The sequence below is a fragment of the Prionailurus bengalensis genome, chromosome A3 (assembly GCF_016509475.1).
Source record: "Prionailurus bengalensis isolate Pbe53 chromosome A3, Fcat_Pben_1.1_paternal_pri, whole genome shotgun sequence".
Lineage (NCBI taxonomy): Eukaryota > Metazoa > Chordata > Mammalia > Carnivora > Felidae > Prionailurus > Prionailurus bengalensis.
Genome location: NC_057354.1, coordinates 10,475,073 through 10,498,869, shown reverse-complemented (window position 1 = coordinate 10,498,869; position 23,797 = coordinate 10,475,073). Strand labels below are relative to the sequence as shown.

The following is a 23,797-nucleotide window of genomic DNA, read 5'->3' as shown; positions in this document are numbered from 1 at the left end:
ATGAAGAACACGGGCTCTGGAATCCCTGCGCCAATGCAGTCTAAACCCCCGAGGGACCCTGCAGCACGTTTCTCCCTCTCACTTAGCCTCAGACTCCCCACCTGTAAAATGGGCACAGGCGACTGTGAGGACCACGTGAGCCACTTGCATGGTGAACACTGAGTCTGATGCCCAGGGTACAGGAAGTGCTCAAGAAAAGCAAGTTATTCTTCGGTGGTTCTTCTCTGCTGGCCCTTGTTTTTGCATTTGGAAAAGCCGGGACCAGCGCTGACCTCTCTGCATTTTTCTCTCTGGCAAACCGATCATAACACCTCTGGGCATTTACACCGCATCTCCTTTATGCCAAGCGCTGGGCAGGCACTGGTGTTAAATGCCTGCATCCGCTCCCCCGCAGCAAGGATGGCCCGCACTGTCTATCAAGGGAAGGATCTGTGACAATCCAAGGTCAACCCGGTTTGGGATTTAAACTCGCCGGGTGGGAAAAATAATTAAGTCAAGAAAGAAAGAAACCGGCCAGGTGGGGTAACGGCTCCAAAGCACAGCCTCGTTCCCGGGCTTTCTCCAGGACGGCCACGTGGCCCGTGCGGAGGTCCCACCGCCCACCCACCTGCATGGTGCTGATGCAGAGGCTTCTGTGAATCACGAACTGGCTGAGGGCAGCTGACCGCTTGTAGCTGTTCCGGCCGTGCACCATGAGCAACCGGCCAAGGTGCTTGAACTGGGTGATGGAGAAGTCTGCAGCCAGGGAAGCCTGTTTTCCTTCCTAAAATCCAATAAAATTGGGCACCGTCAGGAGCACCAGAGGTCAAGGCAAACACATTTTTTTCTCTTTTAATTGAAAAAAGCAAGACGTTGTAAGGAGATCTTTGGAAAACTTCGATAAAGAGCTTCTTTGGTTTCACGCTGCACTCGGTTGGTGGTCCAAGACTAAATTTGATTTAAAAAGAGGAATGTATTTAAATAAAAAACATTCTGAATCACAGATCGTGATAATTCGGAGGTCAAATGGATCTGGTATTAAGCCTCTGGGGGCCGGGGGGTAGGCCCACCCCATAATGTGTATCAGAAGCAAAGAATCCTCAGAGACAGGCACTCAGACCCTCGAAGTGAAATGGAAGCCTGGGGTGGGTGGGGGGCTGAGGCTACTAACGATCCCAAACGGAATATTCCTGAGCGTACAACTTTGCACATTCATAGAAGTGCCACCGTGGAATGGAATTCTCTAATTGGAAAGGACCCGTGATGGATGCCACTAAGGGGCCACACCTGCGTTAAAAGGGCCCGTTCCAGGAACATCTCAAAGATCACCGAATCCTGCAACTTCGAATAACTGTCAACTGGATGAGCACCACAAAACCAGAAAGGGTGGAGAGAAGAAAAATTTTAAAGCGTGTGCATCAGCCCAATCCGTGAAGCTGTGGGACCGAACGCACAGGACAGCGCCTCCGGCCCTCCCTCGGGGCCTCTGGACTCTTACTTCACACACAGTTCCAACAAGCCTGGTAACCAATGTTGCCCGTAGCCATTTAGAGGTCACAACTCAGGACAGAGCCAACTCTGCGGGACAAGCACACGCGTGACAAGGGCAGGAAACAACAGCTGCGTCACAGCACACGAGCTCCGTGAGACACTGCAGCTGCCGAGGCCTCTGAGCCACACACTGTGTCACCTCCCTCCATGACCCCCCAGACGTTAGCACGGGGCGTGGCGACCGATGCTTTTACGGACGCTGCAGCCACCACGCAAAAGCCTGAAGTGCATTCACTGTGCCCTAACAACACAGCAAAACACTCTTTTTTTTTGTTTTTAATTCAAGTTTTGACACGCGGAAAACCAGCATCGTCGTCCGTAAGATACGGTGACAACGGACCTCCGACCCCCAGGTAATAACGCCAGGCAATTCTGTGACGTGGGTCCTTACGCTTCGTCGTTCTAATGTCGAGTTTTCAGAAGCGTCAGAGCTGTGTCTCGAGGGAAAAAGAAACTCCCGCGAGGGAGGCAGAGCAGCCCTCGGCACGGCAGCCCCACCCCCAGCACCCACCCCTCCACGGCCAGCAGCACCCCACCCCCCACAGCCCGCACTCACCTTCCCCTCGACCCCCACACCGCAGTCGGATTCCTGAATCATACTGACGTCATTGCCTCCGTCACCTGTCGGCCACACGGGCCGGAGAGAAAAGACGGGAAATCGGGCGGAAGTGAGAAGCGGGACCCCGACACGTCATTCTTACTTTGAAGACTCGCGCGTGTCTCGCCTTTCGCCAAGGGCTCGCTAAGTGTCCCTTCTGCACGGCTCCACATAATTGCTCCGACGCCCCCCAGTCTCACGGGCGGAGGAGCTGAGCATCAGAGGGACAGCGGGTGACTGGCCAGAGTCCGGCCGCCGAGCGGCAGTGGCGGGGGGGGGGGGGCCGTGTCCACGCCTCACCGCTGTCTACGACCACCACACCCCTGCCTGTGGGGCGCGTGGGCCCCACATCACATCAGCAGCAGTGACCCACGCTGCACTTGCTCAACGCACACCGTGCCCTGTCGTAAGCGCTTTCTGAATCCACCCCTTTCCACCCTCACCACTGGATGAGTGCTTATTACCCCATCCTACCAACGGGCAGACCGAGGCTCGGACGGACGCCCAGCGAGTAAAACCAGCTGGGACTGGGAACCCGGGTCCCCTCCACGGCGTGTGGCCTCCAGCCCTCAGCTGTGCTGCCTCCTGCATCACTAGCAAAGGAGGAGCAAGCCATGGAGGAAAGCCCTAGAACACGCTTATCGACTCCAACCCAAAGGGAAATACTAAAAAAAATCATAATCATAATCATATGAATTCCGGAGCCCGCGTCGGCTGGGGGAAAGGATCACGACCCGAGGAACATGGCCCGGGGGATCTGAGTTGCAGCAGGGTCCCCGTTACCCTTGCAAAGCGAATGCACGTGCCAGCGGGCCGGGGCCGGTGGGGGGCGGGGGCGGCACCTACCTACCGCACAGGTGAGCTTCCCCGTGCGTTCCTGCAGCAGGCGCACGATCTGGGCCTTCTGGGTGGGGGTGCAGCGGCAGCAGACGACAGCCGGGCACTGGCAGGCCAGCTCCATAAACTCGTACTCGTAGTACTTGAGGCAAATCTGGGAGGGGAAGGCGGGGGGGGGGGCATCAACCAAGGCCGCGGCCCCCACCAGAGCAGGGAGGGGCGCGCACTCCCAGGGAGAGCCCGGCCGGCGGGGCCCCCGCACCCACCTCCAGGGAGTCCCCCGAGATGACCAGGGCGCAGTCATGCTTCCTGCGGAAAGCGTTCAGCTCGAGGTGGGCCTCACTCCGGTTGGTCACCTGGAAGGGAACACAGGCGTGGAGGGGGCCCCCGCTCTCCGGAGATGGAAGAACAACAAACAGCGGCTTCCTGAAGCCGGTCCGGAGACAATGGCCACCCCAGCCAAGGACCCCTGCCCCTCCCCTGCCGGCAGACCCAGAGCCAAATTCAATCCTGTTTGTTATGATTCTGGGGGAATCGGGAGGGCCTGTGCACCAACGATCACCTTGCATTTCCCCCAGGACAGCTGTGACCCACAGCATAAAAACAGGAGCTAAAAATGACCGTACTTTCATTGAGTGCCAGGCACCGCGCTAAGCACTTTTCGTGGATCGTCCCCACTGACCTCGCCCAGCAACCCTACAAGGTGCGCGACGGCCACGGCTGGACTCCACATGTAAGGAAATGAAAGCGTGGCGAGCTGTGTGAGCCCCTCTAAAGCCACACACCCAGGGGGCCGTGGGGCAGGCGTCAGCAGCCAGGCATCTGGCAGGGTGGCCAACTTTTCTGTACTAGACCAGATGTCAGACAGGCTCTGTGGACCCTACCGTGTTTGTCAAAACTACTCAACTCTTGGGGCACCTGGGTGGCTCAGTCGGTTGAGCGTCCGACTTCGGCTCAGGTCACGATCTCGCGGTCCCTGAGTTCGAGCCCCGCATCGGGCTCTGGGCTGATGGCTCGGAGCCTGGAGCCTGTTTCGGATTCTGTGTCTCCCTCTCTCTCTGACCCTCCCCCGTTCATGCTCTGTCTCTCTCTGTCTCAAAAATAAATAAACGTCAAAAAAAAAAATTAAAAAAAAAAAACAAACTACTCAACTCTGCTGCCATGGCATCACAGCGGCCAGAGGCAATAGGTGAAAACAAAGGGGCATATCTGTGTGTAAATAAAACTTTATTTACAAAAGCAGACGGTCACACGGGTTGGCACCTGTAACCCCTAACTATACAGAATGCATAGAATACAGAATATAAAGAACACACGGTCTGTCCTTGTTATTTCCAGTAGCTACACTCTATGAGGTCGCTGTGAACACCGACTTAACAAGTAACTATCTGTTCGTTGCTCCTGTAGGGGGAATACGGGGCCAGGTTCCTGTGAGCCTCTGGCCACAGTATTTTTGTCAATCAACACATAACCTTGTTTTATATGTGTTTCCGTTGAAAGACATCTTTTAAAATAGACTTTTTTTTTTTGATTCATTAACACTGAATTCACAACCAACAGCACCGTAACTCATGCCCAAAGGAAGGTGATCCAACACACATACTCTCTCCACAAGGCACATCATAGCCTTCCCGAGCTCAGCAATGCTAGATGGCACTCCAGCACTGTGATGGGGAGGGGGGCATCTTAAACAATGAAGTCACTAACACAAAAATGCAAAAAAAAAAAAAAAAAAAAAGGCGGCACTAAGTCGATCGGGAACTGGGCTTCTGTGCAGCACGAGAGCGGAGAAGGCAGGGGATCGCCTTGTTTGACCTCAGCTGGGAATGATGCGCACATTTGGCAGCCACAATTTCTCGCTGCTCTGCACATGCCCACAGAGGACTCTGAAAGCACCCTGAGCACTGGTTTTGGGGTTACCAATATATTTTAGTAAGTAGGTGAATTTGCAAATATGGAGTCCGCGTATAATGGAGACTGACCATATGTGCCTCCACACGATGCTGTTTGTGCTGTTGCCAGAATGGCTGCGTCTCCTGAAGGCTCTGCGTGGCAGGGACCAAAGGCGGGGGGCAAGGGGACATTCCCACCGCACGTGGAGCCTCTCCACTCACTGGGTATGGGGGCTCCGACCTCAGGAGCAGGACTGCTGTGTCCCGCCTACAGAGTGGCGCTCACCTCCCCACCCGGTCAGGCCTGACTGTGCTTTTTGACAGCTTCTCAAAGGGACCATGACCCCCGCCAGGTTAAGAACACAGCAGTAACGAGGTGCTGCTGAGCCACCCCCAGGAGGAATCCTGTAGCCCCACCTGGGTCATTCAGTAATCCCACCCAAACCAGTGCTGTAAGTTTTCCCCTCTATACTTTAGGGGCCCACTCAAGGTCATGAGGTCACAGGGCAAAACTGCAGCGTCACCCCCACGAGGCCCCAACACAGAGAGCACCGTACCAGCCGGAAAACGTGGATGTCTTGGTTTCTGGTCACCAGATGTGCATTCTTGGCTGTGCATGTGGCCGTCTCCAGCTTGTCCCCCGTCAGCATCCAAACCTGGAATCGCAGCACAGGGGGGCCTCCTCTTGGTAAGTGGTCAAGGCCAGCCCGGAGCCCGTGTCAGCCCCGGTCCCCAAGAACACCGAGCTAAACTTGATTCATTCCATGTACCTCGAGGCTCCCGGTGTCCCCAGCACAAACCACGGGGATACCCCACTTGGGGGGCTCGAGGACCCCCAAGTGACCACTGCTGGTGGCAGCAAAGGCTGGTACGATACTTGCAGAGAAGCACTTGGCCACGTGCTTCAACAGACACCACGAAGCTTGGCCTCTGACCTCATAATCCCCCTTCCGGAAATCTCTCTTAAGGCAATAAATAATCTCAAAGAAGGGGAAGGCGGTATGGGGGAGGGGTCACTTCCGGGTCCTACAGGAAACACTGATTTCTCACGTCGCATCCGGTCTTTCTACGCGGCCGGTTAAGCCAACGGTCAATGCGCCAGGCTCCTCCACACCTCCTGAGACGTCGTTCTGCAGTTTGCCGCCGTGAGCCCAGAGAGGGGAGCGGCTTGCCCCAAAGCCACACAGCTAGTTCCGGTCCCGACCAGGCCCAGAATCCAGGTCTTCCAAGTGCAAGCGGAATGCGCTTCCTGCTCTAAGTCCACACATCAGCCGTGTGTTCTCCCAGAGTCACTGGACAAAGCGCATGCTGGCAGTTCACCGTGCTAGGTACCCATCAAACACTGTCCACGTTTAGCACACGGGGCCTTCACGGTAACTTTATAAGGCAGGACACGGAGCGCCGAGAAGCCACTTGCCAAGGATCGCCGAGGCAGTCGGCGGAGAAATCAGATTCCAACCCAGGCAGTGAGACAGGCGGGCCCTTCTGGGGGCCCTTGCCCCTGGCCCGGCCCCTGGTGGCTGTCAGCCCCTCCTCTCAACGTCCCATCTGCCCATAAAGATAATATCCTTTTAAGCGACCCCAGCTTGGTGCCAGTTTTCAGGGTCTGCTGTACGAAAGCAAACACCGGGGACGGAGCTGGGAGGCCCAAGTTCTAGAAACGCATGGAAAGTCATTGGTGCACCACATGACTGATGTCCCATGTGGGGACGACAGGGGGGCACGTGTGGGTAAGTGCCCAGGCCTGAGCCCTAGGACCTTCCTGCCTCGCCTGGCCCCGCCTGCTGCCTCTGGGAAGGGGCTGAAGTAGCCATTGTCCAAGTTCCGACACGTTCCGGCCCGTGAAAGAGCTTTCCGCTAGACCGCACCTACAGAGTCCCTGGACGCCTCGCCCCTGTGCTCCCTTCCCCCTCCCGTCTGACCAGGGAAAGCAGGAAGAGAAGTCCAGTCCACAGTGGGAACAAAACACCCCTCCTTCTGGAGACAGCGGCCTCGGGGAGGAGCAGCTGAGGATGAAGCCAGAAGCAGGAACCAGAATATTCCACGACCCGGAGAGAAGTGGCCTCAGAAGTTGCCAGTGACAAAGTTAATTAAGCACCAGCCCTTCTGACTTCGGACGGCTCTTCCGAAACTGGGACGTGGCTGACAACTCCCTCGCCAGGGACCAGGTCTGGGGGCCAAGGACACGTGACAGAACCCGGTTCACGGTGAAACGTGCGCCCTCCCCGCTCATGTGGCCGGAGCTCGGCCCCTACTGCGGCCCCGCTCACAGGAGCCTGTGCCGCGTACTGGTGGGGGACGCAAGGGAGAGCTGCTTCTGGGCAAACATGACACGTTTCCAGGAGCTTCCAGCCAGTCAGGCTGCTCGGCTGGGGTCCTCTGAGGTGTAGCCTGCTCCTCCGACGCCCTCTACTGGCCTCTCCGGATGAAACTACCGGATTGTCGGGTCGGTTTTTTTTTTTCTTTCTCTTTTGGACCCCAAACAGCGTAATAAATAGGGCAGTTTGAGGTGCGGGCGGTCACTCATTCACCCAGAACAGCAGCAGACGGCTGGCCGTCCGGTCACTCAGCGAGAAGGTACTGAACACCCCGAGCATCTGGACACACAGCCTGGCCCTGAGGGATACGGGGCTGCACGCAGCCGCGCCTTCGGGGGGCCCGGTGTGGCCTTCAGGGCAGGGCTGGAGGAGCGGGAGGGACGCAGCGGTCCAGGTGAGACAGGGCTCTGGGTCGCTGCCCACGCACTCTGCTCCTCGTTCCTCCCTCGCTCCCCGCGTCCCCCTCTCCTCCTCGTCTCTACACCCGCGGCAGGATGATTCTGAAGCTCGCTCCCACAAGGCGGCGGCCGTTTCAGCGGCCGGGTCCCGGGCAGGTGCTCCCTACCTTGATGCCCGCGTTCCTCAGGGTCTCCAGGGTGGGCCTCACGTCCGCCTGCAGCTGGTCCTCCACCCCCGTGAGACAGAGCAACCCCATTTCCATCTCCAGGCTCTCGATCACCGTGGCCACTTTGAGGGAGCGGTCGTGCACGCTCAGCTTGGCCTGGACGTAGCGGGCCTGGGACACGGCAGGGGACACACGGTCACTGCTGGCGGTGGGGAGGGGGCCGGGCTGACCGCCGTCAGGAGTAGGACACCAAGGGGGGACCCCGGCGCGTGGCTGGACCTCAAAGGGATGAACCGAGGCTCCCAGCCTCCTTCCAAGTTGATCAGCCCAGACCTCGGACGGGCCCTGACTCCACCCTTTCCTCGACACTTACCTGGCTGTGCAACTTCCAGCAAGTTGCTCGACTTATCTGAGCCTTAGCTGTTTTCACCCAGAAAGCGGCAGTAACAGCCCCCACCTCGCTGGGTTGTTACAAGGACTGGTACCCTCAAGATCTCCCACACACAACGTGCACTTTGTGACCAAGAATCCCTGATCACTGGGTTTTCTGAAGACGAAGTCCCACCTCCAAAGACCACCGACCCAACCCTTCCGTTTAGCCACTTTCCAGGGTGGTAAAGACATGGAAGAAAATCAAGAATCCCCTAAGGAGCTGATTCAAACACGTGCCTTTAAACATGAAAAGACAGTAGAATTTATCAGGGCCGGAACTCTTGCTAAAGAAAACTTTACAAAGAACTCAAGCACATGGAAGAGACACCATCAAGCACAGCTTCTCTGGGTGAAGCATGACAAGGACCCCAGAAGCCTGTCCCCAAACACCTGTCTCTCCCTTTCGGTCCTACGCACATGCATGCACTTCGCTTTGTGCCAGGCCTGGGGATACAAGGGCCCTTCCCCTCAAGGAACATGCAATCCGCGGGACAAGAGGACAATAAACCAGGCATATTTATGCTGGAGCCCCTAAGCCGTGAAAGTCAACGATCTAGTTAAACTCTTTTTACAGCTCAAAAAACTGAGGGCTCCAAGGGGGTGATTCATTTCAAATTTTCCAGAGGGTGAACTATGCGCCAGTGACCACCCTAAATGTTAGGATGTGACAGCAAACCCGACTGACCGCCTCTGCTCTAGAAAAGATTTTATTCCCGAAAGGAGGTATTAAGAAGAATGTTAGATGTAAACATATAAACGAGTCCATTCTAGATGGTGATTAGTGCAGTGAAGAAAGCTAAGCGGGGTGGTGGACGGCGAGTGGTGAGGTGGGGCTGCCTTAGATGGGGAGTCCGGGAAGACTTCTCAGAGGAGGCGGCATTTGAGCAGAGACCCAAAGGAAGCGAGGGAGCAGGCCAGGGAGGTCTGTGAAGGAAGGGAGTTCCAGGCAGAGAGAACAGCAAGTGCAAAGGCCCTGGGACAGAAGTGAGCCTGGGGTGCTCAGAAAGGACATCGGCATGGCTAGAGCAGACTGAGCGAGGGGCAGACGAAGAGGAGATAGAGCCAGAGAGGGGAAGACGTACGGAAACTGCAAAACACAATGGAAAGATCACAGGACCACTTACCTCAAAGTCTTGATATTGCTCCTCTGCTAGAGACTTCTTCGCCACCACGAGAACCCGCAGTCCTTCTCGGGCCATGTTTCCACACTGAAAAGCAGACCGCAGTCGGTGGAGAGCCACACTCAGGGCCTTGCCTCCGAGCCCCTGACTCTCGTGGAGGAAGGCTGGACGCTAATGTGGACAGGCCCCTACCAGGGGCAGAGACAAACCGGCCAATCCAAACATCGCTTTCCCCTAAAGCAACCTTCCCTGAAGCAGACCTTCGAAAGGGAGATTGCAACATGGCAGCCTGCAGGCCAACCATGGTCTACGCATAGGTTTTCTTTGACGGGCACAGTACATGTTTCAAAAGCTAAGTCAACACTGTAAGACTTCACAGACAAACCTGGATGTCTGGCTTGTTGGGAAAAAACCAAACCTCTGACACAACCATGCATGCTCTCCCAAAAGACCACATCCATTCAATGATGGATGAAAAGCAGCTGCTTCTACGTATTCCCAGAAAACAGCTGTCAGGTGAAGAATATTCTGATAGGCTTAACACACAAAGTGCGACCCTGTTGGAAAGACTCCCCCCCCCCCCGGCCTGTTTTATCTGACTTACCTGCCCAGCCCCTCCTTTGAGTTTGCAAACCCTCTACCTGAAAATATAACATTACTGAATGGAAACTGTGCCTCCCCCCCCTCGCCCCCCGACCTGGAGCTGAGAGACAAAAGAAAAATGACCCGACAAACCCAAGAGTTTCTTCTCTCCTTGCTGTGGCCAATTCTCCACATAACCAATCAAGATAGGCAGCCCGTGACGCGGACCCTCAAGGATCCCCACCCTCCTGCTACCTGCCTCCAGCCAAAAACCAGTGAGGGGCGGACTCTTGAGCCTGGACGTGGGCCTTGCCCCGCTTGAACCTTCAGATGAGACCTCAGTCCCAAGCAACTGCTTGAGAGACCCTGCAAAGGACGGCCGGCCAAGCTGTGGACAGATGCCTGGCCCACAGAATCCATGAGAAATAAAACTGCGTCATTCTAAGCTGCTACGTTTGGGGGTGATGTGTTACATAGCCACAGACAACGAGCACAGAGACCCGTGTTACCACACCACGCAAGGCCTCCAAGACATGCCTCTGCGGTTCTCGCTCCCCACACCCCACGTACCTCTTCCTCCAGCCAGTCATTGTACTGCACGATCCCAGCCATGACAACATCCGCTCCCTTCATGTAAAACGTGATCTCTCCCGTTGACTCGTCCTGGGGGGGGGGGGGGGGGGCAGTGGAATGAATACCCAAAAGGAACACCCGCTTTCTGCTCCAGTGCCCACCTCCCATGACAGATGGCGTACAAACTCAGGGGACGCTGATGTTTTGTCACTTGGCCAAAGATAAAAAGCCAGAAGGGGGCGGAGGGGGGCGTGGCGCTCACTTGGGGGCAAAGGCCACAGAAAATAGAAGAAAACTCAAAGCGTTTGGAAAAGCATTAAATGAGGAAAGAAAGATCAAAAGGATTTCAGAAGTTTGTTTTTAAAGTTATTACTATCTCAGCAGAAACAGACTCGCACGCTGTAAGATCTTTTTTTTTTTTAAATGTTTATTCAGTTTTGAGAGACAGAGACAGAGCGTGAGCGGGGGAGGGGCAGAGAGAGGAGGAGACACAGAATCCGAAGCAGGCTCCGGGCTCCGAGCTGTTGGCACACAGCCCGACGCGGGACTCGAACTCACGGAGCGTGAGATCATGACCTGAGCTGAAGTCGGATGCTTAACCGACTGAGCCCCCCAGGCGCCCCCGTAAGATCATCTTTAATTTACACACAGGACTGCTAGGATCACCCAATTGTGGTCTACCCAAAAAGATGGGGAAGTAAGGTACTTATCCCAGAGCGGGGTTCTCAGTTTTGGCATTGTTCACATATGGGCTGGGGAATTCCTTGCCGTGGGGGCTGGCCTGTGCATTCCAGGACCTTCTACAGTGTCCCTGGCCTGTCCCCACTAGAGGTCGGCCACACCCCCATGGGGACAGCCCAAATATCTCCAGACATAAACAAATGTCCCCTGGGGAGCAAACTGCCTTCACTGAGAACTGCTAATCCCGATCATTCCAGACCCCCCTACTTGAGGACTTGCAAGCCATCAAATGACCCAGATTTTTGTTCACACTGACCAGCTTTTCAGGGGGGGGGGGGGGTAGATAACACCATGGCCCAGGCGTTGAAGGCTTAGACCCGACACCAGCTTCCAGCTGTGTGCACTCGGGACATGCTGCTTCTTTTCTCTAAGCCTCAGTTCTCTCATCTGTAAAACAGGAACAACTCTTACCACGCAGGCTGTTGGGGCTTAAACGAAGTCACCTACACAGAGCACGCAGCCAAGGGCCAGACACCCAGAAAACGCCCACTCAGCGTAATCAGCCCGCTAGGGTGACGGTAACTCTGTGCGTCCCTCAACCGCACTGTGTGTGGGGACCAAGGCCTCGCCCAGTGGTTCTCAATGGAGGGGATTTTGCATGGGGCAGTATCTGGAGACCTTTTTGGTTGTCATAACGAGGGGGTGACTACTCCTGGCATCCAGCGGATAGAGGCCAAGGATGCTGCTGAGAGTCCCAGGGTGCACGGGACAGCCACAACCAAGAACCATCTGGCCCCAGTGTCAACAGCACGGAGGCTGAGGAGCCCTGGCTTCAAGGAACAATGGCTCTGAGCCCTGGTTCTTACTCTGTGACTCCTTCCTCGGGAACTCCCACCACGGGGGTGGGGGGCCTGGGGGGGAAGAGGGGTGAGGGAACAGAGCATGGCCATTACCACCTCATCCCTCAATTTTCCTCCCCCGGGAAAGCCCCGAAAGCCCACCTGTGAACGCGTTAACTAAACACGAAATAAATACCCAGGGCCAAATTAGTGGTGCACGTCTCCTTCTTCAGAACAGCTTTCCAGGGCCCTCTCATCGCTGATAATCTTTGAGAACTACATGCTTGCTCACAAAAGCGCCCACCGGCCACGAACAGGCACCTGCGTCTCTAAAGCCAGCAGCAGCCCATGCTTCACCTCTGACGGATCCCACACACCCACGCCTGCTTGTGACTCGGGCCAGAGAGAGCCGTGGGGTCTGAGCACGGAAGCATCCCGGGGCTTTTTTCCCTCTTGCCTCAACCCGAACGGTGCCTGACAACAGAGCCGTAGGAAATAGCGTCCCCTCCCCAGTTTCCTCTACTGCGAAGGGCGCTCTGGAGGGCGCGGACGGCTCGTCCAATTCAAACACTGCACCGACTGTCTCCTCCCGTTACTCACTTCCTCCCACTCGGTTCATCACAAGGTTACCTCGCTCCCATACGATGGCGAGATCACGCTGTACGTTTGAGAGCTGCCAGTTGCGCGGCATTGTTTTGGGGCCTCATCTTTTTCCACTGTGGTCTCATCCTGGCCCCTGTTCAAAGGCCTCTTCTATGCAAACAATGACAAGGGTCTGATCTACAGCACCGATCGGCCTCCATCGTTCCGCGTGGGACGGGCCGGGGGAGGGCAGTGGAACATCTACACGCAACAGAAATAAGGCGGGCGACGGCAGCCTTCCTTTCAGAGACACAAGCGCACGAGCCCCCAAGGAAACCCCAGAAGGCAGAGATGCACGCCAGGGAAGGACTTTGCCTGCAAGTCCCTGCCAAGTGCCATCCAAGCGCTCACACGCGTCGGGAGGGCTGGTGAGCGAGGTGAGTGAGCCCGTAACTGCCAACGGTCACCAAACCAAGATGTGTCACAGCGGAGCTGACATTCCCTCACCTCAGGTGACTGGGCGGGTATTTCCAAATAACCAGACAGGATATCTGGGTGCATGAGAACTAAGCTGCTGGCCCCGGCACGATTAACGTTTGGGGTGGGTTATTCTTCGTGAGGAGGCGTCTTGGCCTCTACCTAGGAGAGGAGGTCAACCCTGACTTGGGACGACCAAAATGTCTCCCAACTTTTTCGAATGTCCCCTTGGGGGCAAAATGGCCCCAGGGCGAGAACGGCTGCATTAGAAGAGTTTAGGGAGGTTTCTGGAGAATGGAGAACCTGTCCACTTGCCCCGAAGGCTGATTTCCACGGGTCAAAGGCAAGAATAAGGAGGGAGACAGGTCAGAAAACAAAACTTAGCAAAAATACGCATGTCATTAAAGCCAGCCTAACAAAGACAGATGCTCACAGACTGACTTTTAGTAGTGAGAAATGAAAAATGTGCAGTATCTGAGAATATTTAATCAAATAATGGTATATTTCTTCAACAAAACACCACGCATGCATTAAAATCATAAAAAATCACACTTTACTAATATGAGAAAATTTCCACCATCCATATTGTTCAACAGGGGGAAGAGTTTAGAAAGCCTCATGTGACGCTCAATGCCAAGTTCATACAAATGCGTGTGGGTATTTACACTCGTATACGCGTAGAAAAAAACTAAAAGGGAAAGTCTCTGAAGAGGGATGAATGGTTGGTCTTTGGTGGTGAAAACAAAGAACAATTTGAGCTCTTGATGTATGTATCTGTTCTGAATGCTTTAATTCAATGTTGAGTTGGTTTGTTTTCCATAACCTTGGAAGGGGGGTGGTGCTATTTTAAAATAATGATAGATATAGGGGCGCCTGGGTGGCTCAGTCGGTTAAGCATCCGACTTCAGCTCAGGTCATGATCTCACGGGTCATGAGTCCGAGTCCCGAATGGGGTTCTGTGCTGACAGCTCGGAGCCTGGAGCCTGCTTCGGATTCTGGGTCTCCCTGTTTCTCTGCCCCTCCCCCAATCATGCTTTGTCTGTCTCTTTCTCTCTCAAAAGTAAACATTTAAAAAAAAGTTTAATGATAGATTTTTCCCATCCAGTAAGTATCCCCTACTTCAAGGTACAGGGCCCTGTTCTTGCTGTGAGAAGATGTGGACCCACATGTCATAAAATAGGACGTGTATCTGGGAATGAAAGCCCTTCACAGCTAAAGGAAGGGCGGATATATTGCTCACTTATCCTAGAACGGCTGATACTGGGTACTATCTGATGATGATTCAACCCTCGAATGACTTCAGCGGAGACCCCGGTCCTAGAACTTGAAAAAATAAAGGCTGGAACAAAAGCGATTCCGGAGGCGATTAATGACTCCGATTCCCCAGGAAACACCCACACGCACGATCCGTGCTGCAGCTGCCAGGCCACGTTCTTGACATCAGATGTGTGCTCAAGATACAGTCTAGAAGCCATGGGTCAGACCAGGTATGGGCCAGTGAGAAAAGCAGCAGCAGCATGGGAGAAAAAGCTCCCCTCCCACCCAAAAATTGGAATCAGGGACACAAAAATCCCTTAAAATGTGTCATTTTCAAAGCACATTCGGGGCCCCTAGGTGGCTCAGTCGGTTGGGTGTCCGACTTTGGCTCAGGTCATGATCTCACAGTCCATGGGTTCGAGCCCCACATCGGGCTCTGTGTTGACAGCTCAGAACTTGGAGCCTGCTTTGGATTCTGTGTCTTCTTCTCTCTGCCCCTCCCCCACTCATGCTCTGTCTCTCTGTCTCTCTCTCTCTCTCAAAAAATAAGTAAATAAATGTTAACAAAAATTCAAAGCACATTCAGGCTATGTCACTGGGTCATCAGAACAGCAGCTCATGGAGCTGTTTCTTCTGTGGCTCCCAATGACCCCTACTTCCTCCCAATGACCCCCTACTTCCTCCCAATGACCCCTAGTCCCTCCCATGACCCCTACTTCCTCCAAAGACCCCTACCCTCTCCAATGAACCCCACCCCCTCCAAAGACCCCCACCCCCTCCAATGACCCCTACCCCCTCCAATGACCCCTGCCCCCTCCAATGACCCCTGCCCCCTCCAAGACTCCTACTCTCTCCAATGACCCCCGCCCCAATGACCCCCACCCCCTCCAATGACCCCTACCCCCTCCAAAGACCCCTACCCCCTCCAATGGCCCCTACCCCATCCAATGACCCCTGCCCCCCCCAATGACCCCTGCCCCCTCAAAAGACCCCTGTCCTCTCCAATGATCCCTACCCCCTCCAGTGACTCCTGCCCCCTCCAGTGACCCCTACTCCCTCCAATGACCCCTACTCCCTCCAATGACCCCTACCCTCTCCAATGACCCCTACTCCCTCTAACGACCCCTACTCCCTCCAATGATCCCTACCCCCTCCAATGACCCCTACTCCCTCATACTCCATGCCCTGGTGAGACCCACTCCCACTGAGTGGGGGTTGGACCCTGTAACCAGCTTCTAGTAAGCAAGGCAGAAGCGATGGGAGGCCAGTTCTGACATCAGGTTGCAAAGACTCTGCCCTCCATCTTGCTCACTCTGATGAAGCCCGCCGACAAGGGAGCTGACCTACGGGGAGGCCGGTGGAACAGTGAACGAGGGTGGCCTCCTACCAAAAGAGCGGAGAACTAAAGCCTTCCGTCCAACAACCGCAAGGAGCCGAATCCCACCCACAGCACTGATTTTATCTGGTTTTCAGCTGGATCCTGCCCCGGCTGAACCCCGGACGACAGCGGCCTGTGAGAAACCACAGGCCAGAGGACCCAGCGAAGCTGCACCCAGATTCCTGGCCCACAGACCCCGTGAGATACTACCTTCTACCGTTTTATACCGCTAAGTGTGGGGAAATCTGCCAGGCAGAACACACGACACAGTACTCCAGCATTACTAGGGGTACTCCACAAGCTTTTCGATGCCCCGCTCACCACACCCAAACTCCCAGGTCGTCGTGGTTAAAGAGCCTGGACTTGGGGGCCATATCGCCTGGGGTCCAGCCCCAGCTCCGCCATTATCCAGCTGTGTGAACGTGGGGAGAATCCTGAGCCCCCCTACCCTTCCATTTTCTCCTTTGCCAAATGCCAATCAAAATGGTACCTACCTTGTTGGCTTATGCTAAGGCTTAATGAGTGAGTTTCTGGAAATCCTTTAGAACAGCCGCTGGCACACAACGAGCATCATTAAACGCTACCTGTCGTCACGTTATTGCTGTTCCTACAGCCGTTACCATCCCTACTGTCGCTGGCACCTCTGCTCCTAATTACCCTGATCGCTAAGTACTCACACTACTGTTACCAACTTACTATAATAGAACCTACAGCTCTTTGATCTTTCAGGCATAACACACTCGGGTACATCAAGGTAGAGGGGAGTCTCCTTTCTTTTAAAGACCAAACCAAAAAGAGGAGTCACATTCCGAAGTTGCCCAGGATTGAGCAGGGTTTACCCCAATCAAGCCGAATAATGTGAAAAACCTTTACAAATACCAAGGAGCCATTCCAAGACCAAAACAGATCCAGATGGGACGAAAGTGATCTGCACTTTTAAAGCTCCCTTGGAGCGCCTGGGTGGCTCAGTCGGTTAAGCATCCGACTTCAGCTCAGGTCACGATCCCACAGTCCGAGAGTTCGAGCCCCGCGTCAGGCTCTGTGCTGACAGCTCAGAGCCTGGAGCCTGTTTCAGATTCTGTGTCTCCCTCTCTCTCTGCCCCTCCCCTCTCACTCTCTCTGTCTCTCTCTCTCTCTCAAAATAAACAAACATTTAAAACAATTTAAATAAATAAAAATAAAAACGTTCTAAAACTACAATACCCACAAAAACATGGATGAATCTTACAAATATAAATTTGAGCAAATGTACTCAAACATGAAAAGGAAACTACTGCATGATTTCTATAAAGAAAAAATCTCAAAAAAGAGATTAATCAGTGGTAGAAATCAACAGAGTGGTCATATCCCTGTGGGGAGAGAGAGGGATGTAGGTGACCAGGAAGGGGCACAACGGAGTTGCTGGGGTAACAATGGGTGGGATTCTGATCTTTGCTCTGGATGCTGGTGACGTGGGTGTGCTAACTTTGTAGACACCTGAGCTGCACGCTTATGATGTTTGCACGGTTCTCTGTGTAGGTTGTACTGCAATGCAAGTTTCAAAATGTATAACAACACAATTTGAAATAAATATGACAAAATGACGCTGCTGAACGATCGCTGTATTTTCCCGATAACTTCAGTGACTGTACGAATGAAAAACCATTGAAAATACTGAATTACAACGAGGATGCCAAGGCCACTCAGTGGATAAACAACGGTCCCTTCACCAAATGGTGCTGGAACAACGTTTGCACACGTGCGAGAGGATGAAGCTGAACCCCTACCTCACACCATATACAAAAATTAACCCAAAAGGGATCAATGACTGAAAGAGCCAAAACTACAAAACTCTTAAAAAGATACATAGGAGTAAATTTTCATGAGCTTGGATTTAACAATAAAGTCTTGGATATGACACCTAAGAGCAATAAAAGAAAAAAATAGATAAATTAGGCTTCACCAAAATTAGTAACTTCTGTGAATCAAAAAAATTTTATCAAAGAAAATGAAAAGATGAAAAAAAAAGAAAGTAAAAAGACAACCTAGAGAGAGAGAAAATATTTGCAAAGCATCTCTCTGATAAGGGTCTAATAGCCACACTATATAAAGAACACTTACAACTCAACAATGAAGAAAACCAAATTAAAAGGGGGGCAAAGGATTTGAATACGCATTTCTCCACAGAAGATATAAAATAGGCCAATAAGCACATGAAAATATGCTCAACATCGTTAGTCATAAAGTTAATGCAAATCACAACCTCAGCGAGATACCACTTTGCTGCCACAAAAATGGCTCTAATCAAAATAGTGAAGAAGGAAAATAAAAAGCGTTGACGAGGATGTGGAGAAACCGGAACCTTCCTACATTGGTGGCGGAACGCAAAATGGTGCAAGATGACAGAAAGCCATTTGGAGGTTCTTCATAAAGCTAAAAGATGGAATTATCCAGCAAGTGGGTATTGGACCCAGCAGGACCCAGGAACTCCACTCCTAAGTATATACCCCAAAATGCTGAAAACAGATCTTCAAATCCTTGTACACGAATGCTCAAAGTAGCACCATTCCCAACAGTCAAAAGGTGAAAACAACCCAAGTGTCTTTCAACAGATGCAGCCATAAAAAGGAATGGCGTTCAGGGCGCCTGGGTGGCTGAGTCGGTTGAGAGTCCGACTTCGGCTCAGGTCATGATCTCGCAGTTCGTGGGTTTGAGCCCCGCACAGGGCTCTGTGCTGACAGCTCAGAGCCTGGAGCCTGCTTCAGATTCTGCATCTCGACCCTCTTTCTCTGCCCCTCCCCCACTCATGCTGTCTCTCTCTGTCTCAGAAATAAATAAACATTAAAAAAAAAAAGGAATGGAGTTCTGATGCCTACTACAAAGTGAATGAACCTGGACAACATTATGCCGAATGGGTCATGTGTCACAGGAATGCAGTTACACGAACCATCCGGCGTAGGTAAATCCCTAGAGACGGAGAGCAGAGCGGTGGTTCCGGGACTAGAAGAATGCGGGGCCGCTACTTCATGGGTAGGAGGGTTCCTTTTAGGGTTTACGAAGATGTTTTGAAACTTGACGGCAGTCCTAAATGCCGCTGAGTTACTCACTTCAAAATGGTTCGCTGATGTCAACCTCACCTCGAGAGAGGTATGCTGGGTTCAACAAAAGCGTACACAATGAGAAATGTATTATTACCAAGAAACGCCCCATCTGCATACATTAGACCTTTCCCTCTAGAACGTCAGACCTTTCCCTCTAGAACGAGGTTAACCAGAAGCCGATCAGCTCTCCGAGGTCTTGTCCGCCTGAGGGACTGACATCGTTTCTGCTCAGGCAATTACATTCTCTTCTGAGTCTGGACAACAGACGTCACGATCAAGAGGGTAGGAAAGGGTTAAGAAAGGACGCGGAGCTACAGGGCACAAGCAGCCAGCCCGCTTGAGTTATTTACTCACTTGAAGTCAGAAGGAGGGTAACTCACCCGCACGATGATGCCCATGCGCTTGCTTTCGTAGGTGAAAGGGAAGATCTGTAAGATGGTGAAGTTCAGGATCTGGTCGCCAGGGGTCCTCAGCTGCATGGAAGACTGGTCCCGGCCCACCAGGGTCAGCCCCACGCTTTCGGTCCACTGTACGAGGGCCACCTAAACGGGACACAGGGTCGAAATCAGACACGCCGCCCAGGGCCCCGGCTCACAGGTCAAGCAAATGAACACAAGGATGGAACTGGGAGCGGAGACGGGGCCGGCCCGCGACGGCCTCGGCTCCTCCGGGCCTGCGGGCGCCCACCTCCCAGCTGCCCTCGGCGCGGTACAACTCACCTTCTCTTCCGGGCCCAGAGGCAGGCTGCATGCCAGGGCCGTGGCAGAGGGAGCGCACAGAGGGTCGGGAGCGACGGCGTCTGCGACACCTGCACGGAGCCCACGGCAACAGGCAGCCCCACGAGTAAGCAACCCGGTAGGTGTCCACGGCCCTTCTCAGCCAGGCGGGTCTGCCCCCGAGGGGACGTGCGGCCACGTCCAGGGACACGGCTGGTGGTCGCAGCTGGAGAAGGGGGCGTGTGCCCGCACCTCCTGGCCTCCACCGTGAGGGGCTGTTAGACATCCCAACACAGCAGAGATTTACCCCCGCCCCAGGAGACAGTCCTGCCCGTGGATGAGGACCCCGGTCTACACGGAAGAGGAAACAGGTGCTGGAAGAAGCTACTCATTCAGCTGCCAGGCCAGGGGGGTACCTGGAGCTGCCTGGCGCACGAGCCCACCCAGCGCGCACTGCGCTTCCTGGGGGCGTGGCTTCCGTCGCCCCCTGGAACCTTCTCGCAGCCTCAGCGAGACTGGCTTCCCTTCAGGTCAAAGCGGGGGGGGGGGGGGGGGGGGGGGGGGGGGGGTGGCGCGCAAACTCCAAGACGGGGACCGGACTGGTCATGCAAGAAAGTGAAGAGGGCAGGGTGGGGACGCGCCCGCATCACATCCACAGGGGCAGCGACCCCATGACCCCACGATGCACTGATGGAGGAGGCTACCCCCCAGGGGGCGCGGCCCCGGATGGCCAGAGCTTCTGGTTCCTCGAGAAAAGAACAGAAATCTGGACCTGTGCCTGAGATCTCCCTTTAAATATAAACAATTACTTTGCATGTCTTAAAAGCCTGTGAATCTGCGGGCGCCTGGGTGGCTCAGTCAGTTAAGCCCTCGACTCTTGATTTCGGCTCGTCATGATCTCACCGCTCATGGGACCGAGTCCCACACTGGGCTGTACACGAACAGCACGGACGGAGCCTGCTTGGGATTCTCTCTCTCTCCCTCTCTCTCTGCCCCTCCTCTGCTCATGCATGTGCTCCCTCTCTCTTTCTCAAATAAATAAACATTAAAAAATAGTGATAAAAATAAAAGCCTGTGAACCTGGCCAGGGGCCTCCAGGAAGAGAAGGAAATACAAGGAGAAAAGGAAAACAACAGAGAGGGGAGCTGGGGAGGGGCTGGACAGTGTTGAGTCCCCACCCGGACTTCCCCTTCCCCCCTCCCCCACTGCCACAGGAAGGAGGCACAAGAGCCTGGGGAGAGCCCACGGGGTGCCTGACAGACACAGCCTAAATGACAGGGCCACCCCGCATGCCCAGCAGAGAGCCCACTGAGCTAAGAATGACCCACTCCACCTGAGTGGATATGAAAAACCAGACTCAGAGAAGCAAGCAAGGTGGGAGGCTCCCGGCTGAAAGCAGCGACAGCCTGACATGGGGTCTAATCCTGGGTCTAACGGAAACGGCCAACCCCAGATCAGCTGGAGGCCTGCCCTACAAGCACAGGGGCCTAGACTGGGGTACAAGTTCATCGGCGCATCCTCGGTGGTGCCTGGCCGCACTCAGGCATCCACCCGACACACTGTCACCGGCAGAAAGTTGAGACGTGAGGCAGGCAGAATAATGACCCCCAAAGATGCCCACAACCTAATCCCGGGACCTGTGAACAGGTTACCTTACACGCCCAAATGGCCTTGGCAGGGGTGATGAAGGTTAAGGACCTGGCCATCAGGAGCCACTCCTGGATTATGCAGGTGGGCCCAATGTAATCATAGGGGTCCTCAAAAGGCAGCACTTTCCTGGCCGCAGCCAGAGAGGAAGTTGAGGGCAGAGGGAGAGTCAGAGAGAGGAGATGGCATCGGTTTTGAAGAGAGAGGTGGACATAAACCAAGGAATAGGGTAGCATCTAGCTGCTGGGAAAGGCAAGGCAACAGATTCACCCCTGGGGCCTCCGGGAGGAACAGAGGCGCCCCGGCCGACTGGTGAGCCCTGGATCGGACCTCTCACCTACAGCACTGTGATAAATCTGTAGTGTTTCCAAACAGCAGAAGTGAAGCAATTTGCTACAGCCAACGACAAGAAACGCACACAAGACGCTTCCAATTTTAATGCCCAACAAGCCGCCATTTTATTCCAAACCAAGCCCGAGAGGATGGAGTCTAGAAAAGGTACGCCCTCCCCCTTTCTTCTTATAAAGTGTAACTTTTAGGGAAGGAAAAGGAGGCAGCTTTTAGGACAGAGCAGACCTGGGGAGTGACAGAGGGTGACAGAGACGGGGTACCCAGGAGGTGCTCATTCTGAGATGCTTTACTATCTTTCAGCTGGGTGGTGGGTCACAAGGGGCCATCACTGTGTAAGTAACTGTGCGGTATTTCAGTGTCCCTGCAGGGGTGGAGGGCACCGAGAGTCACTTTCCCGGGGGGATCACAGTTGCCCAAGCTTCCGCCTCACCAGGATGCTTCCGGAGCTCCCCCTTCCTTCTACCAAGAGATTCTGCACAGGCAGACACCTGCTACTCCGTGTTTCGGGAACCCCCAGGCTGTCCTGGGCTGCCCTGCTACTCCCTGGAGCGGGGAGGGGCGGGGCGGGGGGGGCACAGATCAAACCGGGGTTCTAGCTCCGCTCTGCCCCCCGTCCCCACTCCCTCCAGGTGGCTTCTTTTCCATTTCTGTCCCAGCCCTAAACATTCTGTGTATGCATCCTCAGTGGGTTCTGCTCAGATACCTAACTGGCTTTCTGTTGTGGCCACTAACTGGATTTATGCTGGAACAAGAGGTTTGTCTTCAAGAAACTCTACTCTGCTCGAATTATGTCAGAACAAGTCAACCAGGATTCCCATGGACTAGCTTTCCCCTCTGACCGACAGAAGATACTGTCACACTGACCTCCATCTGCAAAGGAAGGGCTAGTCTAGCAATGACTGTTTTTTGTCTTGTTTGCTAATAGTCTGCATCAGTCTTTGAAAAAAACCATTCATTTACTGGTCTGAGTCGATGACTCTTTCCATAGGGCTTGTCTTACCTGCAAACAATCATCTCTCCAAGTCTAAAATGATCAGTGAAGATTGGACACACACAAAATGATCGCATCTCCACGTACACTGTTTACAGGGTGACACATGTGATGGGCAATACTTCTATCTCCTACTTTCTCTCTCTCTGTGTACCACGGAGATATCTTCCTCATGTACCTGCATTTCTTTTCATTTTTTTTAAAAAAAAATTTTTAACATTTATTTATTTTTGAGACAGAGAGAGACAGAGCATGAACAGGGGAGGGGCAGAAAGAAAGGGAGACACAGAATCCAAAGCAGGCTCCAGGCTCCAAGCTCTGAGCACAGAGCCCGACGCGGGGCTCAAACTCAGAAACCATGAGCTCATGACCTGAGCCAAAATTGGACGCTGAACCGACTGAGCCACCCGCGTGCCCCTCTTTTAATTTTAAGTAAACACATATCTCAACACAACATATTACAAATACATAGGTACACACGAGCCAAAAAACCCTAAGTTTACATCCTCTTTTACACACCGATTCTGTAACAAAGAAAAATTCTTCTCGAGATGCCTTCAACCGTGACTGTCAGTGAAAGGGGTTTTTTTCATTCTAGTTTTCAAGCTGCTGCTACACCGCCCCTCAAAAACCCATTTCATTGTTCTGAACAGAGGTGAAAGGCCAGTGGTAGTGGGCTTCATGGAAATGCATTAACTCCCCCAAAGCCTGCTCTTAACTACAATGGCAAGAATGTGGAACCTGGCAGTGGCTTCCAAGAGCACGTGGCAGTTCCCGCCTGGGCCAGCCCAGCCCCCTCGCCAGGGACCCTCAGGGCTGTACTGGAGGGACAGCCGGTCTGTAATTCCGAAATGGTGAGCACTGACAAGTGCCGCTGATGGGTGAAATACACCTGTAGGCAAACATCTTCCAACCTCGATTTCTTCTGCAGCGAACCCCTCAGGGGAGCGAAGGAACGAGCCACCACCAGGCTTGCTGCTCCCCACCCTGGGTCCAACCTCCTCATTAAAACCTCCCCCGTCTCTCTGGGGACTGGTGCCCCCAGGACCTGAGCCCTACCAAGGGGGCGGGTCACTGATTCTCACCTTCTACCCACTGGCCCACAGCGTTCATCTGAAGCTCCTTTCTAACAGAAATCCCCAAGGTCCTACGGAGAAGAGACTGGTCCCCGACCCTTCTCAAATGCAGCAGGAACACACATTTCAGGGGTCAGGAGAGACCAATGCATGTCTTTGCGAAACAAGAGGACATGAAATGAGGTTACTTCTTATCCTGACGGATCCAAACCTCCGTTCAAGAGAATCACTCCATATCGTCCGATCAGAAAGGATTTGGGGGTCTTGAGTCTCA

The 23,797-nt window shown here is 53.8% G+C and overlaps 1 protein-coding gene across 2 annotated transcripts in view; it reads right to left on the bottom strand.

The window, feature by feature from the left end:
- Positions 1-23,797, bottom strand: part of ATP9A (ATPase phospholipid transporting 9A (putative)) — a 129,473-nt gene that overhangs the window by 13,630 nt on the left and 92,046 nt on the right. For both annotated transcript variants that reach the window (XM_043553659.1, XM_043553660.1), the window contains exons 15-23: positions 19,123-19,284; positions 10,446-10,538; positions 9,297-9,380; positions 7,741-7,911; positions 5,415-5,513; positions 3,232-3,321; positions 2,975-3,119; positions 2,087-2,151; positions 608-763 (exon numbers count right to left, since the gene is read on the bottom strand). In XM_043553659.1, the coding sequence (XP_043409594.1) occupies positions 608-763; positions 2,087-2,151; positions 2,975-3,119; positions 3,232-3,321; positions 5,415-5,513; positions 7,741-7,911; positions 9,297-9,380; positions 10,446-10,538; positions 19,123-19,284 (1,065 nt within the window). The remainder of the gene's footprint in view (positions 1-607; positions 764-2,086; positions 2,152-2,974; positions 3,120-3,231; positions 3,322-5,414; positions 5,514-7,740; positions 7,912-9,296; positions 9,381-10,445; positions 10,539-19,122; positions 19,285-23,797) is intronic.